The sequence below is a fragment of the Schistocerca cancellata genome, chromosome 6 (assembly GCF_023864275.1).
Source record: "Schistocerca cancellata isolate TAMUIC-IGC-003103 chromosome 6, iqSchCanc2.1, whole genome shotgun sequence".
In the NCBI taxonomy this organism is placed as follows: Eukaryota; Metazoa; Arthropoda; class Insecta; order Orthoptera; family Acrididae; genus Schistocerca; species Schistocerca cancellata.
In genome coordinates, this window is record NC_064631.1 from 493572950 (window position 1) to 493590591 (window position 17642).

Sequence of the window (17642 nt, forward strand, 5' to 3'; positions counted from 1 at the left end):
CAAAGAGCAATTATCACATTTTCGTAGAACATCCTGCTCCATATCAAATGACCCACTCAAACAGATTTGTAATCCTGCTCTATCTTAACTGGTCTCTCCGAACCAAATTATTTTTATGCGTTCACCTGTATCGGTGTTGGTTTGGTAGCTGTATCCTACACAAAACAATGTGACGTTGATGCGCACTTGCAATGCCATCGTGTTCGAACCAGTGAATGTTTCCAGGTGTCGTGGGTGAGGAAACGTGACTGGCACATTCTCACGTCCGGCCTCTTCACGTACACCAACGACGACCGCTTCCAGGCGTCGCACTCCAACAACGGCGAGGACTGGAGCCTCCACATCAAGTACGTCCAGAAGAGGGACAATGGTACTTACGAGTGCCAGGTATCTCCAACTTTTTTTAATAACACCGTAACGCTTGTCTTGTTTCACCGCTATAACAAAATTATGCAAATGTTCCATACTACATGACAGTAGATATTGTACTTTAGTCTCTACATCATGATTAACATGAAATAAAACAAACATAGCGTAAGCACATCGAGAGCAGATGTCGGGGCTGTTTACACGAACTTCCAACACCAATAAATGACAACAAATAATATAAAGACCTAGTCGAAACACTGGAGAACTATGTCATTGAACATTCATTACGCCAACATACTAGCAAAATGTTCACCCGCCACATATGGCAATGTAGAATGTGTTCGGCCTCCCTCTGGCTGATTAGAAGTCCTGTACTCATGTTTTATCTCCTTATTTTAGAATACGTTTCGAGACGCCTTGATTGGAAGGATCGTGTGACTCCTCTTTCGCCCACACCTAATAATTGGATTACGAATTTCAGAAAGTGGAGACACTGTAGATCACCCTTTCCCCAAAGCATCCGTCACACCACGCCAAAGTCTATGTGTGACTTATCGCCACAGAATTACTATTCCTCTGTGTTCGATATTTCTACAAATATGTGTAAAGTTCTTGCACTGGCGGTGATGCATACTGAATCTATGTGGTGTTGAGTTTTCAAGACCCAAATCATTTTTCGCTTTTTAATTATTCATCACTTATTATCAGCAGTTGCTTGTTATTCAGGATTGGAATTAATGTGGAAACAGTGGCCCAGCAAGTTTTTGTCAGCCACTGCAATCTGATGTGTGTGTATGTGGAGGTACTCGTACGTACAAGTATGTAATCATGTAGGTATTGTGAAATTTTTGCCAAATAGAACCCACAGAGGAGAGGATGCCTGACGCAGTAATATACAAGCTTGGTGCATATTTGAATCTATGACATTTTCCCAGTTTGGATCTTCTATGTTGTACATTTCTGACGACTACTAAAGGGCACAGGGAATGTATTTCTTCTCGTCCCAGCAAATGTATTGCTTCGAGAGATGACCTTTTTCCTCTTTCCAAATGGAATTCCTGTTCGTGTCAATCTGAAACTGCCCTTAACCCGTCCTCCTTCATAAATATTGCGTCTGTGATATAGTTCTGTTGGCCGGGCCTTCAGTTGATTACAGCTGTCAGACTACAACGAAACCTCATAGTGTTGCTTGGTACCGGTAGCATATTTAGTCGGAAGTATCTTCAACCTTTGATTTCATGCATATGTATCCCTCTGGACCTGTACTCGAACATGTGAAAAGCAGCGTGGTTGAGGTAACTGTTATCTCTCTGTTCCATCCGCGCAGTCCTTACGCGTTTATCATGCTGCCGTCGATAATGCATTTAGTAACATTTTTCAGGTTCTATGATTGTAGACAAAATCATATCAGTGCCCTTCAACTGCTTACTGTTGTCACTATAAATTGTTTAACCGCTGACGCTCCCCCCTCCCCTCCCCCCCCCCCGTTTCATGGCTTTGGTTTGTTTGATTTATTTATAACTTGTGGTAAGCTTTACACACCATATACTTTATCCCTAATAACAACAAATTGAAAAAGGTGGACTTCAGTGAACCAAGACAAATGCTTTCTCCCTTTTTAAAAATTCTGTAAATGCAAGTTTCCGTCATTCAGTAGCTTTTCAAAGAGAGTTGCAGCATCAGTATTGCCTCACGTATCCCTACTTTCTTTGTAAGTCAAGTTGATCTTCCCAGACGTCGGTTTCCAGCACTCTTTACACTCTTCTGTAAGTAATGGTTTTTAGTACATCTACATCCATACTCCGCAAGCCACCTGACGGTGTGTGGCGGAGGGTACCCTGAGTACCTCTATCGGTTCTCCCTTCTATTCCAGTCTCGTATTGTTAGTGGAAAGAAGGACTGTCAGTATGATTCTGTGTGGGCTCTAATCTCTCTGATTTTATCCTCATGGTCTCTTCGCGAGATACACGTGGGAGGGAGCAATATACTGCTTGACTCTTCGATGAAGGTATGTTCTCGAAACTTCAACAAAAGCCCGTACCGAGCTACTGAGCGTCTCTCCTGCAGAGTCTTCCACTGGAGTTTATCTGTCATCTCCGTAACGCTTTCGCGATTACGAAATGATGCTGCTCTCCGTTGGATCTTCTCTATCTCTTCCGTCAACCCTATCTGGTACGGATCCCACACTGGTGAGCAGTATTCAAGCAGTGGGCGAGCAAGCATACTGTAACTTACTTCCTTTGTTTTCGGATTGCATTTCCTTAGGATTCTTCCAATTAATCTCAGTCTGGCATCTGCTTTATCAACGATCAACTTTATATGATCATTCCATTTTAAATCACACCTAATGCGTACTCCCAGATAATTTATGGAATTAACTGCTTCCAGTTGCTGCCCTTTTTTGTGTGTTTATGAGTGCCCGCTCGTTTTTAATTGGTATTTCTGCACTATTTTTGAGGTCATATAACATTTCGCCCCTACCACATTTTTTTTGTCATGATTAGTAATATTTCAAACATAGCTGCATAACAGCAACGGTTTCATATAATAAAATTATAATCAGCCGACCAGTTGAATTGGATAAAGAAATTCTTTACCTAGGTTTCGACATATATAAATTTGTCTTCTTCAGAAGGTAACAATTTTACATTAGTAAGGACTAATGTACCATCGCCGTTATTACAATTGCCGGCATAGATGTGTCAAAAATAAAATATAGCCCTAGAATTAGGGTTTGTCACGTTAATATAAAATAGCTCATGGATCTTGCAGAGCTCACAACCAACTCATAGATCCATGAACTATTTTATATTAACGTGCAAACCCTAATTCTAGGGCTGTATTTTATTCATGACACATGGATCTATGCCGACAATTGTAATAAGGGCGATGGTACATTAGTCCTTAGTAATGTAAAATTGTTACCTTCTGAAGCAGACAAATTTGTATTTGTCGAAACCTAGGTAAAGAATTTCTTTATCCATTGCAACTGGTCTACTGTTCATTACTTTATTATGATTCGTAATCCCAAGGGTGTTGATAATTCTCAGAAAATGTCGTTCCCAGGTGCGCTGTTTCGTCTTAAGTCATTAAGTGCTCTGTAAAATTCTTCTCGCAGTAACTCGTTATTCATTTCATTTTCATCCACTTCTTCTTCTCCTTCCCTAACACTGTCTTCAAGCTTCTTTCCTTTATATAGGCCGTCTAGGAGCCCTAGTAATTTTCATCATTCCCTTGTTTTGTTAACATTGGTTTGCCACAGGAGCTTCTGATGTCCTATAGCTGCTTCACCTTCGTCTTACCGTTTCTTTACTTCTTCCACAAGCGGCACTTAGGTCGTATCCACACAGCCTTCGACAGAGACATTTCTGCGTTGAAGTTTTCTGTTTCTCTGTCTCATATTTTAGAACCCTGTATCTCATTTTAGCTCCTCTATTTGCAGCACTTTTTTATTTTCTCCTTCTATTTATTAAATTTTAATATCATCTGTGTCACCCAAGAATTCTACTCGGCATTGTTTCTGTGACAAGTTGTTCCACTGCTGCCTTCCCTATTTCATCTCTTTGCTCAATTTACCACGGTGATGAATGGTTCCATTTTTGACTTAATTTGATTACGAAGTAAGCAGACATTGGTGTAAGTTATACTTGCAGTTTCCTGAACTAAATATGCATCACCTACATCTAAGGTAGATATCTGGCAGTTCAGAAATAACAAAATTGTAATTACTTTTTGCTGTCAGGGACCGTATATGTACACGTCATTCGGTAAAAGATAACTCTGTATTACAGTGGACAGTTTTTGTAAAAGAAATGGCCAGCTAAGTTAAATAATTTATTTCATTCAGAGAGACACTATTTGTTACTACGTCGCTGTTTCTGACTAGTAATTAGTGGTTTACTACATTGAACCTACTGGTAATCCGAATAAATGGCATTGTTTCTAATTAAGTATAGTTTCTTTGGTGAAAATGGTAAACACTGACACAATGTTACGATAATCGTCAGCTATGGCTAGTCAAGGTGTTCGTGATCAGTTTAGATTCCTCGTAAATGATTTTGATTAAATAAAAGTCATAATTACAGATGGCATTTGGATAATGATAATCAGAGGAAATTACTGTAACACATGTGCAACTATCTAACTGTGAGGCTCTAAACTAAATTTTTTATTACCCATTATTTTCAAATTTCACTTCACTTTCGCCTAAATACAAACTCATGTACTACTTAGACACAGTGTAAAATACGAAGCTTCATAGCAACAGCACTGCCCGATATTTGTTCATGTGGGGCTCATCCTCCGAATTTCCAAATGTTATGTGTATATCATTATGTACGATTCCACAAAAACACCCACATGAGAGTACAGATTAGCTTCACTCTTGATGTACATTTCTATATACTTATACTCTAACCTAGTTACATAACTTCTGTCAGTTCAATAATTATGATTTCCGGTTGTTGAACAGGTGGCAACTGGCAAAGGCACGATCACGCAGTATTTCCACCTGCACGTCATATACCCGACTGCCTTCATCCTGGGCAACGGGGAGTATCACATCGGTGAAGGCAGCACCATCTCTCTCGTCTGCATCATAGAATATGTACGTAGAAATAATTTGTAGTTCTTTCCTAAAGATAATACTGTCAAAGTTTCCTTGGTAAATGGCCAACACTACTGCTCTTTAGGCGATTGTTGCTAATTCTTCTGAAAACTGCTATTTGTGATGGACGCAAAGTTTCCTACGACCCGTAATCGAGCGTAAATGGAAACCGAAAGTGGTAAGAGACATCGTGAAATATGATCCGTAAGATTCTTCAATGGACGAGGAGGTAGGTTAGCTTCCTCGTTTCTTTCAGATGTTTCGTACAAACTAGTGAGAAACACACATTTGAAACTTCTACACATAGTTTACGAATTGTGGAAGATTTCATAAACCGCAACTGATGGAGGGAAAATATTGAGAAAGGCTTCTGCATCGATTTTGAGGATTAGAGCCCCTCAGAGAGTTTTTAGTGTAGAAGGTATGAGGATTATGAGGAAGGCGTGGAGTTACGGAACGAGTAATATTTCTAAACCAGTACTTATTCATTCTAGAGTGCTCAGATATAAAATAAATAAAAAATATTTCTGTAGCGTGTACTCACTCCCATATTCGTCTTTTTTATATTTAGTTCCCAGTTCTTTTCTATTTATATGAAGTATAAGTGTTTCGCCCAGTACAATACCGCAACTGCTTGAATCTGAATTTTATTTAAACATAGCATCTTCCACTGTAAGCGAAGCAATCAGTGCGAGGTTTGACACGACGATGACAGTATCAAATCCTTCCTATTAGTATCCTTCATCATCGTCACTCACCATTTCTAGTAAATTTCGTTGGCGAAGGTGCCAATAACCCTGTATGTAGGTAACCGTTCCCAAACATGGAATCTAGACGTTGGCGTTGTTAAGGTTGTTAATTAGTGATTAAACACATATTTACGTGAATCATTTTGCTAAGTATTTTGGACGTTAACGTTTTCTCGTTTATATTTGTTGACCCCTGAGGCTATTGTAGATGAAATTACGGACCAACAGCAATTTCCATACTGTTTTCAGCGGTTTCATCCGTATTGATTAAGTACTTCTTCCTGTGACAAATTTAGAATTAAAAAAAGAAAAAGATTCTTTTGTGCATAATCACCTCCAAATCCGAACGTTTTATATAACGAAAAAACTATAAAGTAGATATAAAAATCATATGTTGTTGTTGTTGTTGTTGTGGTCTTCAGTCCTGAGACTGGTTTGATGCAGCTCTCCATGCTACTCTATCCTGTGCAATCTTCTTCATCTCCCAGTACCTTCTGCAACCTACATCCTTCTGAATCTGCTTAGTGTATTCATCTCTTGGTCTCCCCCTACGATTTTTACCCTCCACGCTGCCTTCCAATACTAAACTGGTGATCCCTTGATGCCTCAGAACATGTCCTACCAACCGATCCCTTCTTCTGGTCAAGTTGTGCCACAAACTTCTCTTCTCCCCAATCCTATTTAATACTTCCTCATTAGTTATGTGATCTACCCATCTAATCTTCAGCATTCTTCTGTAGCACCACATTTCAAAAGCTTCTATTCTCTTCTTGTCCAAACTATTTATCGTCCATGTTTCACTTCCGTGCATGGCTACACTTCATACAAATACTTTCAGAAATGACTTCCTGACACTTAAATCTACACTCGATGTTAACAAATTTCTCTTCTTCAGAAACGCTTTCCTTGCCATTGCCAGTCTACATTTTATGTCCTCTCTACTTCGACCATCATCAGTTATTTTGCTCCCCAAATAGCAAAACTCCTTTACTACTTTAAGTGTCTCATTTCCTAATCTAATACCCTCAGCATCACCCGACTTAATTAGACTACATTCCATTATCCTCGTTTTGCTTTTGTTGATGTTCATCTTATATCCTCCCTTCAAGACACCATCCATTCCGTTCAACTGCTCTTCCAAGTCCTTCGCTGTCTCTGACAGAATTACAATGTCATCGGCGAACCTCAAAGCTTTTATTTCTTCTCCATGGATTTTAATACCTACTCCAAATTTTTCTTTTGTTTCCTTTACTGCTTGCTCAATATACAGATTGAATAACATTGGGGAGAGGCTACAACCCTGTCTCACTCCCTTCCCAACCGCTGCTTCCCTCTCATGCCCCTCGACTCTTATAACTGCCATCTGGTTTCTGTACAAATTGTAAATAGCCTTTCGCTCCCTGTATTTTACCCCTGCCACCTTTAGAATTTGAAAGAGAGTATTCCAGTCAACATTGTCAAAAGCTTTCTCTAAGTCTACAAATGCTAGAAACGTAGGTTTGCCTTTCCTTAATCTTTCTTCTAGGATAAGTCGTAAGGTCAGTATTGCCTCACGTGTTCCAGTATTTCTACGGAATCCAAACTGATCTTCCCCGAGATCGGCTTCTACTAGTTTTTCCATTCGTCTGTAAAGAATTCGTGTTAGTATTTTGCAGCTGTGGCTTATTAAACTGATAGTTCGGTAATTTTCACATCTGTCAACACCTGCTTTCTTTGGGATTGGAATTATTACATTCTTCTTGAAGTCTGAGGGTATTTCGCCTGTTTCATACATCTTGCTCACCAGATGGTAGAGTTTTGTCAGGACTGGCTCTCCCAAGGCCGTCAGTAGTTCTACTGGAATGTTGTCTACTCCGGGGGCCTTGTTTCGACTCAGGTCTTTCAGTGCTCTGTCAAACTCTTCACGCAGTATCGTATCTCCCATTTCATCTTCATCTACATCCTCTTCCATTTCCATAATATTGTCCTCTAGTGCATCGCCCTTGTATAGACCCTCTATATACTCCTTCCACCTTTCTGCTTTCCCTTCTTTGCTTAGAACTGGGTTTCCATCTGAGCTCTTGATGTTCATACAAGTGGTTCTCTTATCTCCAAAGGTCTCTTTAATTTTCCTGTAGGCAGTATCTATCTTACCCCTAGTGAGATATGCCTCTACATCCTTACATTTGTCCTCTAGCCATCCCTGCTTAGCCATTCTGCACTTCCTGTCGATCTCATTTTTGAGACGTTTGTATTCCTTTTTGCCTGCTTCATTTACTGCATTTTTATATTTTCTCCTTTGATCAATTAAATTCAATATTTCTTCTGTTACCCAAGGATTTCTACTAGCCCTCGTCTTTTTACCTACTTGATCCTCTGCTGCCTTCACTACTTCATCCCTCAAAGCTACCCATTCTTCTTCTACTGTATTTCTTTCCCCCATTCCTGTCAATTGTTCCCTTATGCTCTCCTTGAAACTCTGTACAACCTCTGGTTCTTTCAGTTTATCCGGGTCCCATCTCCTTAAATTCCCACCTTTTTGCAGTTTCTTCAGTTTTAATCTACAGGTCATAAGCAATAGATTGTGGTCAGAGTCCACATCTGCCCCTGGAAATGTCTTACAATTTAAAACCTGGTTCCTAAATCTCTGTCTTACCAATATATAATCTATCTGATACCTTTTAGTATCTCCAGGGTTCTTCCATGTATACAACCTTCTATCATGATTCTTAAACCAAGTGTTAGCTATGATTAAGTTGTGCTCTGTGCAAAATTCTACCAGGCGGCTTCCTCTTTCATTTCTTAGCCCCAATCCATATTCACCTACTACGTTTCCTTCTCTCCCTTTTCCTACACTCGAAAAATTCCAGTCACCCATGACTATTAAATTTTCGTCTCCCTTCACTATCTGAATAATTTCTTTTATTTCATCATACATTTCTTCAATTTCTTCGTCATCTGCAGAGCTAGTTGGCATATAAACTTGTACTACTGTAGTAGGTGTGGGCTTCGTATCTATCTTGGCCACAATAATGCGTTCACTATGCTGCTTGTAGTAGCTTACCCGCATTCCTATTTTCCTATTCATTATTAAACCTACTCCTGCATTACCCCTATTTGACTTTGTGTTTATAACCCTGTAGTCACCTGACCAGAAGTCTTGTTCCTCCTGCCACCGAACTTCACTAATTCCCACTATATCTAACTTTAACCTATCCATTTCCCTTTTTAAATTTTCTAACCTACCTGCCCGATTAAGGGATCTGACATTCCACGCTCCGATCCGTAGAAAGCCAGTTTTCTTTCTCCTGATAATGACATCCTCTTGAGTAGTTCCCGCCCGGGGATCCGAATGGGGAACTATTTTACCTCCGGAATATTTAACCCAAGAAGACGCCATCATCATTTAATCATACAGTAAAGCTGCATGCCCTCGGGAAAAATTACGGCCGTAGTTTCCCCTTGCTTTCAGCCGTTTGCAGTACCAGCACAGCAAGGCCGTTTTGGTTAATGTTACAAGGCCAGATCAGTCAATCATCCAGACTGTTGCCCCTGCAACTACTGAAAAGGCTGCTGCCCCTCTTCAGTAACCACACGTTTGTCTGGCCTCTCAACAGATACCCCTCCGTTGTGGTTGTACCTACGGTACGGCTATCTGTATCGCTGAGGCATGCAAGCCTCCCCACCAACGGCAAGGTCCATGGTTCATGGGGGGGGGGAATCATATACAAGTATCAAATTAACTATCCGAAAGCATAGGGGAAGGAGGAGGAGATAAGTGTTAACTTACTGTCGACAAAGAGGTCAACAGAGACAGTGTATTATCTCCAATTAGGAAAGGATTTGGAAGGAAATCGTCTGTGCCCTTTCAACGGAAGCATCCGGGCATCTGCTTTATGCGATTTAGGGTAGCCGGACGTTACTTTGAACAATCCTCCTCACGAATGCTACTCCAGTGTTCTAACCACTGCACTACCTCGCTTGGTCTAAAAGCATAAACACTATTACATGTGGCTGTCAAAGATCGTCCCCAGATACATATAGCATGACAAATATAGAATTCTGTAAAATTTTTGGCATTGGAAAAAGTGGGATACGCGAGCAATACATAGCAAAATGAAATTTTCACTCCGCTGCAGAGTGAAAATTTCATTCTGGAAACATCCCCCAGTCTGTGGCAAAGCCAGGTTTCCGCAATATCCTTTCTTCCAGGAGTGCTAGTTGTGCAGGAGAGCTTGTGTGAAGTTTGGGAGGTAGGAGACGAGGTACTGGAGGAATTAAAGCTGTAAAGACGGGTCGTGTGTCGTGCTTGGGTAAATCAGATGGTAGAGCACATGCCCAGGAAAGACAAAGATCCGGAGTTCGAGTCTCGGTCCGGTACACAGTTTTAATCTGCCAGGAAATTTCAATATTAAGGCTTGTAGTAAAGTAACGTCAAGAAAGCTATACCAAAGAGAGTAATACATACATTTGGAGAGGGGAATCGGTCTGCTGGTGAAACATTGTTTGAAAACAGGAATCAAGTTCTACATAAATGTTCTGAAATTACAGTTGTGAACAGAAAACAGTCGTGTCTCAGTGAAATATATTCCAGTGATCCAAACCTACCCTTACGTTTCTGTTCGAGAAGACATTGTGTCAACAAGCCAAGTGCGCATTGCCAGCGAGAGGACACGTCGATGTAGCCTAGCAGGTTCTCAAATTAGTTCTCAATGCGTAAAGGTATCGTCATTTTCCAAACATCCCCCTTGACAGAAGCTTCAAGCTGGTGTATCTGGGGGAGTGAACTTCACATGCTATACGAGCATATCAATACGTCAGTAAAATTAACCCCTCTTTCAGCTGCTTCCTTGTAGTAGGAGTGTTTAGCAGGAGTTCGATATAGGGGAGTAGAGGCTCATCGAAGCAACGAACAAAGGTGAAATCTTAATCGATTGGCTTTGAGTGCACCTGCAAAATTACCTTCATAGCTCTGCCTGACCATTACGACACGATGGGAAAGATGGCCGCAAAGAATTTTTGATTTTACAGCTGAGAAAATGTAATCGTTTAGATTGCAGTGCCAAAGAAAGAAAGTGAAGCAACGAGAAGGGGATGGGGAAACGAAATGAAAACTCACTGGTTGAGAGGATGTGTGGTGTTTTTTCAGTTGATACATAATGGTGTTATATTTCAAGGAAACCTGACAGAATGAGCCCACTTGTCAGTATGAGGTGCATCACCCTCTGGCGTGAATGAGTTCACTGATGTGACAGGGAAGTCGCTCTATCCTCTCCAGAGGCAAGATAAACCACCATTCTTGTGACTGATCCTTGAAATCGTGGATTCTTGCACTGCAACGAAACTGGCATTCGGCCAGGTGCTACGTTTGTTTTTTCTGAGCGGGGGAATATTTGCTGTTTTAACTGGCCATGTGGGTAGCTCAACAACATGCAGACATTTCATGAGGCACCTGCTATGCATGGACTGGCATTGTGCAGTAGAGAAATGACACCACGAGTGTGCTGCATCAGAGGTAATACAAGAGGACGCACGATGTGAGTGACGTACCGTTGTGCCGTCAGGTTCCCTCAGTCACCATCATCTGTGGCATGAAGTCACACCCAATGGCTTACCAGGAACACAAACGTAGCACCTGGCCGAATGCCAGTTTCGTTGCAGTGCAAGAATCCACGATTTCAAGGATCAGTCACAAGAATGGTGGTTTATCTTGCCTCTGGAGAGGATAGAGCGACTTCCCTGTCACATCAGTGAACTCATTCACGCCAGAGGGTGATGCACCTAGGCCTGTCCAGAACATTGGAAGAATGAGACGTCTTGCCAGGTCTCCACCACACGCTCCGATCGTGGTCGTCCAAATTAGTGCTGAAGCACAATTCATCAGTGAAGGCAATGAGGCGACAACCATGAGATGGACACTCTTCCGATCACGACACGACTCCGCACCCAGACGTTTGTGTTGGGTTAACGGCGTAAGCATGGGTTGGCAGTTCACTAGTCCGGCTGCTGCTTGTCTCCGACCAATGTTTGGGGGGGAGGGGGGGTAGTCACAGAATGTTGGAGAGGGTCCGTTAGATGTTATCAGATAGCTGCCGCAGATGCAAAAGAGTTACGATATACCTGTTGTACCATACACAGAGGCACGATGACGACCATCCCAAAATCTGTCAGGTTTTCATAACACTGTATCATCCGATTCCCCTTCACAGTTTTGACAGACAGTGTACTTGAAAATGCTGCCAGACGCTCTTAATTTAGATTCCCAGGCTTTGGGTGAACTACTTAAAAAAATGTCAAGTCGAGCCCTTGAACAGAAGAACGTCTAATTTCCCTTCCTCCCTACAATTGTGACACGGAAGAACGTTAAACTACAACCTTTCTTTTTCTGCTACACATTCCCAAGTGTCGGCCTTTTGTCAGAAAATATTAGAACGACGCTGTCTCTTAATCTGCATTATTCAGCTGAGAATTCCACATCCCTCCTGTCCACAATATGTTCCTCTCCAATTCGTGAAGGGAAGTTGTGCAGCGTCAAGTGCCACTATTCATATTAGATCGGTGAATGCCCAAAGAAGGAAGACTTCTGTAATGTTTACTGAAGATAGACTAAAGTCACGCCATTATCTTCAGAATGTCCTTTCGGTCAGTGGTGATGTCTGGCACTACCTTTATGTACATTTTTAGAAAAAGTCCTGGTAGTTTAAAAGAATGTGTCATATAGGTACCACAACATGGGACTTTTTCTATCATGGGCAGCACTGTAAAGTGCTGAGTTACTCTAGGTTGTCTTGCCACCAGATATCACTGCTTCAGTTGTTACCAGCATCTGTCCCCTACTTTGCCAACTTTACCTGAAGTACAAAATTGTTAAGGCTTTCGTGGCCACTTGTTGACAAACTGCCTATTGGCTTCTGTCTCGGGTTCTTCGGCCGACGTTCATCTAATGATTTTTCTGACGTTTCGCCAACACGAGTGGCTGGCATTGTCAAAGCTTCACCCTCCATTGCCGGTGGTGGACTGTAGGCGAGCTCGCGGCCGCAGACTATATGTACCTGCCGCGCCAACGTCCGGGGGCTTCTCCGCGGTCATTTCCGGTGCGGTTCTCTTCTTGCTACCTGCGATGGTCGTTCGCTGCAGTACGGGAAGCCAGGATCCGTTTACCTTAAGGTTTTCCTCTTTCTTGTTGAAACTGTTCGCGTGTTTTTGGATTTCTACAGCTTCTCTGAACAAGCGCGTGTGATAGTGCTTCTCTACAGCCAGAACTTCCGTGTCGGCGAATTTTATTACATGGACGGTCTCATTCAGTGCGTGCTCTGCCACGGCCGATTTCTCCACCTGCCCGAACCTGCAATGTCGCTTATGCTCTTTGATCCTGGTGTTAATAGATCGTCCAGTCATTCCGACATAAACTTTTCCGCATGTGCAAGGTATACGGTATATTCCCGACATTGCAAGTGGGTCTCTTTTCTCCTTCGCCGATCTAAAACACACTTTGATCTTCCTTGTCGGTTTGAAAATCGTCTTTACGCCGTGTTTGCGCAATATACGGCCGATTCTGTACGTCACTCTGAGAATGTATGGCAGAAAGGCCGTACCCGACATTTCTTTTTCTGGTTCCTTGGCTCAAATGGTTCAAATGGCTCTGAGCACAATGGGACTTAACATCTGTGGTCATTAGTCCCCTAGAACTTAGAACTACTGAAACCTAACTAACCTAAGGACATCACACACATCCATGCCCGAGGCAGGATTCGAACCTGCGACCGTAGCGGTCGCGCGGCTCCGGACTGAGCGCCTAGAACCGCTAGACCAACGCGGCCGGCTCTGGTTCCTTACTTCGCCGAGTGTTTGACTTTGTTACTTCTAATGTAATTTTTGGAGTACCCATTGCTCCTCAGAACAGTTTCCAGGTGTTGCGTTTCTCGTTTGAGGTGTTTAGGCTCACATATTCGTCGTGCTCTCGTTACGAGCGTACTAATCATGCCTCTTTTCTGGCTCGGGTGGTGGTTTGATAGTTTGTGCAGCTATCGGTCCGTGTGTGTCGGTTTTCGGTACACGCTGTGTCGCAGGTTTTCGCCGTCCCTTGTGACTAGCACATCTAGAAATGGCAGTTTCTCGTCCTTTTCTACTTCCATGGTAAATGTTATGTTGGCATGGAGACTGTTCAAGTGTCTCGGGAATTCACCGAGCTGTTCTTCACCATTTCTCCACACCACGGAAGTATCATCGACGTACCTGTACCACACCTTAGGTTTGCAAGTCGCCGAGTCCAGTGCCTGTGCTTCGAATTGTTCCATGAACAAGTTAGCCACCACTGGACTGAGAGGACTACCCATGGCGACGCCTTCGAGCTGTTCGTAGAAATCGCCATTCCACGTGAAATAGCTCGTGGTGAGACATGCATGGAAGAGCTTTTTGATGTCTTGCGGGAACATGGAACCGATTTGCTCCAGAGCGTCGCTGAGTGGCACTTTCGTAAATAACGAAACAACATCAAAACTGACCAGGATGTCGTTTGGTGCAAGTTTCAGTTTCTTCAGCTTCTCAATGAAATGTCCTGAGTCCTTAATGTATGTGTCGGTCTTTCCCACGTGTGGCTGGAGCAGAGAGGCCAAGTGTTTCGCCAGTCTATACGTTGGTGAGCCAGGAGCACTAACGATCGGTCTCAGTGGAACGTTGTTCTTATGGATCTTGGGTAATCTATACAGCCGAGGTGGTAGGGCTTCTGTGTTGCGCAGGTTTCTCTGTATATCCGCCGGCAGAGAAGACGCCTTGATTAATCGATTCGTATTCCGAGTGATACGCTGCGTCGGATCTGCGCTTAGTTTTCGGTACGTCGTCGGATCTAATAGGTCTCGGATCTTTTGCTCATAATCTTCGGTCTTCATTACGACGGTCGCATTCCCCTTGTCGGCGTTGAGATTCTTAATGGCTTGTACCTCTTCTTTCTTCAGGTTGCAAGCTGGTATTTTTGCTCGGCGCAGTATCCTGGCTGTTTCAGTGCGTATTTCCTCTGCCCTTTCACAAGGAAGGGTCCGAATGGCTGCTTCGGTGTTGGCAATGATGTCCTCCACAGGTATAGTTCTCGGGATGATAGCGAAATTCCCTCCGTTTTGAAGAACAGACACTTCCTCTTCGGTCAATTGTCGTTCAGTGAGGTTGACCACTGTGTGTGACATGTCTGGAATCGCCTTGTCGGTCTGCTTCCGGCATGTTTCAAACTTTTTCTTTTGCCGCTCGGTGCAGCGCTCGAGTTCGTTCTGCATGCTCCTGTGAGTGATGCTGTCGATCTTGTCCCAGTCGTCTCGGTGCATTCTGCTACTTACCTGATAGAAAATGTCCAGAAGTTCCTGATCCGTTCTTGCCAAGTCTCTCCGTGTTGTATGTATTCGCTCACGAAGAAAAGCTCGTTCCATTCTGTCGTAGATACGATATGCTTGGGCGGTGGTGAATAGGCGCTTGCATCTCAAGAACTTCGGTGTAGCACATTCATCTCGGCACCGTGACAGAAAGGCGAGAGAGGACATCAGTCGCGCTTTCTTCTTCCGTCGTTGGTCAAGGCGTCGGTACAATCTGCAAATCTCCTCCCCGTAGAGGCGTAATACAAAATTGTTAAGGCTTTCGTGGCCACTTGTTGACAAACTGCCTATTGGCTTCTGTCTCGGGTTCTTCGGCCGACGTTCATCTAATGATTTTTTCTGACGTTTCGCCAGCACGAGTGGCTGGCATTGTCAAAGCTTCACCCTCCATTGCCGGTGGTGAACTGGAGGCGAGCTCGTGGCCGCAGACTATATGTACCTGGCGCGCCAACGTCCGAGGGCTTCTCCGGGGTCATTTCCGGTGCGGATCTCCTCTTGCTACCTGCGATGGTCGTTCGCTGCAGTACGGGAAGCCAGGATCCGTTTACCTTAAGGCTTTCCTCTTTCTTGTTGAAACTGTTCGCGTGTTTTTGGATTTCTACAACTTCTCTGAACAAGCGCGTGTGATAATGCTTCTCTACAGCCAGAACTTCCGTGTCGGCGAATTTTATTACATGGACGGTCTCATTCAGTGCGTGCTCTGCCACGGCCGATTTCTCCACCTGCCCGAACCTGCAATGTCGCTTATGCTCTTTGATCCTGGTGTTAATGGATCGTCCAGTCGTTCCGACATAAACTTTTCCGCATGTGCAAGGTATACGGTATATTCCCGACATTGCAAGTGGGTCTCTTTTCTCCTTCGCCGATCTAAGACACTCTTTGATCTTCCTTGTCGGTTTGAAAATCGTCCTTACGCCGTGTTTGCGCAATATACGGCCGATTCTGTCCGTCACTCTGGGAATGTATGGCAGAAAGGCCGTACCCGACATTTCTTTTTCTGGTTCCTTACTTCGCCGAGTGTATGTAATTTGTGGAGTACCCATTGCTCCTCAGAACAGTTTCCAGATGTTGCATTTCTCGTTTGAGGTGTTTAGGCTCACATATTCGTCCTGCTCTCGTTACGAGCGTACTAATCATGCCTCTTTTCTGGCTCGGGTGGTCGTTTGATAGTTTGTGCAGGTATCGGTCCGTGTGTGTCGGTTTTCGATACACCCTGTGTCCCAGGTTTTCGCCGTCCCTTGTGACCAGCACATCTAGAAATGGCAGTTTCTTGTCCTTTTCTACTTCCATGGTAAATGTTATGTTGGCATGGAGGCTGTTCAAGTGTCTCGGGAATTCACCGAGCTGTTCTTCACCATGGCTCCACACCACGGAAGTATCATCGACGTACCTGTACCACACCTTAGGTTTGCAAGTCGCCGAGTCCAGTGCTTGTGCTTCGAATTGTTCCATGAACAAGTTAACCACCACTGGACTGAGAGGACTACCCATGGCGACGCCTTCGAGCTGTTCGTAGAAATCTCCATTCCACGTGAAATAGCTCGTGGTGAGACATGCATGGAAGAGCTTTTTGATGTCTTGCGGGAACATGGAACCGATGTGCTCCAGAGCATCGCTGAGTGGCACTTTCGTAAATAACGAAACAACATCAAAACTGACCAGGATGTCGTTTGGTGCAAGTTTCAGTTTCTTCAGCTTCTCAATGAAATGTCCTGAGTCCTTAATGTATGTGTCGGTCTTTTCCACGTGTGGCTGGAGCAGAGAGTCCAAGTGTTTCGCCAGTTTATACGTTGGTGAGCCAGGAGCACTAACGATCGTTCTCAGTGGATCGTTGTTCTTATGGATCTTGGGTAATCCATACACCTGGAAACTGTTATGAGGAGCAATGGGTACTCCACAAATTACATTAGAAGTGTAACAAATCCAAACACTTGGCGAAGTAAGGAACTGGTATCCCATCAGGTCCAGAGGCCTTTCCTCTTTTGAGCGATTTTAATTGTTTCTCTATCCCTCTGTTGTCTATTTCGATATGTACCATTTTGTCATCTGTGCGACAATCTAGAGAAGGAACTACAGTGCAGTCTGCCTCTGTGAAATAACTTTGGAAAAAGACATTTAGTATTTCGACACTAATTTTTTAGTTACTGTAGCGGGGCTTCGCTCTTTTACTAGAATATTTAAATGTAAAAAAAAAAAAAAATTATACCTTGGCTTTGTAGTTTGTTCTCAGGTAAATTGTTTAATGTTGCTATACCAATAGGTAGGTTTGTCCATTTGTAGGACGGCTTTCAGTCACAATTTGTTTATATGTATAATTGGTGTAAGTAATTTTGAGACATTTTGTCTCTTGAGCCTGCGCTTGAGCTTGCGCTCGCGCATGCGCTTGGCCGCGGCCGAGCCTCGCCGCGGAACTGCTCGCGACGCCCTGTTTCCGAGCCTTATTTCTGGCCGGCGTAGCTCCATCTAAATCGCCTTAATGGTTTTCATTTTGACAGACATAATCTTATGATAATGCGTCTTTACTGTTTTTATTTGTAATCTGTGACATGGCCTGTGTTTGGCTCTTAAAATAATTTAATT

General features: G+C 43.3%; 1 protein-coding gene across 1 annotated transcript in view; it reads left to right on the forward strand.

Annotated features, from left to right (window-relative positions):
• The window catches only part of LOC126088400 (uncharacterized), a 422478-nt gene that overhangs the window by 318143 nt on the left and 86693 nt on the right, over positions 1–17642 (forward strand). The window contains exons 6-7 of the mRNA XM_049906540.1: positions 226–387; positions 4841–4975. Of these exons, the coding sequence (XP_049762497.1) occupies positions 226–387; positions 4841–4975 (297 nt within the window). The remainder of the gene's footprint in view (positions 1–225; positions 388–4840; positions 4976–17642) is intronic.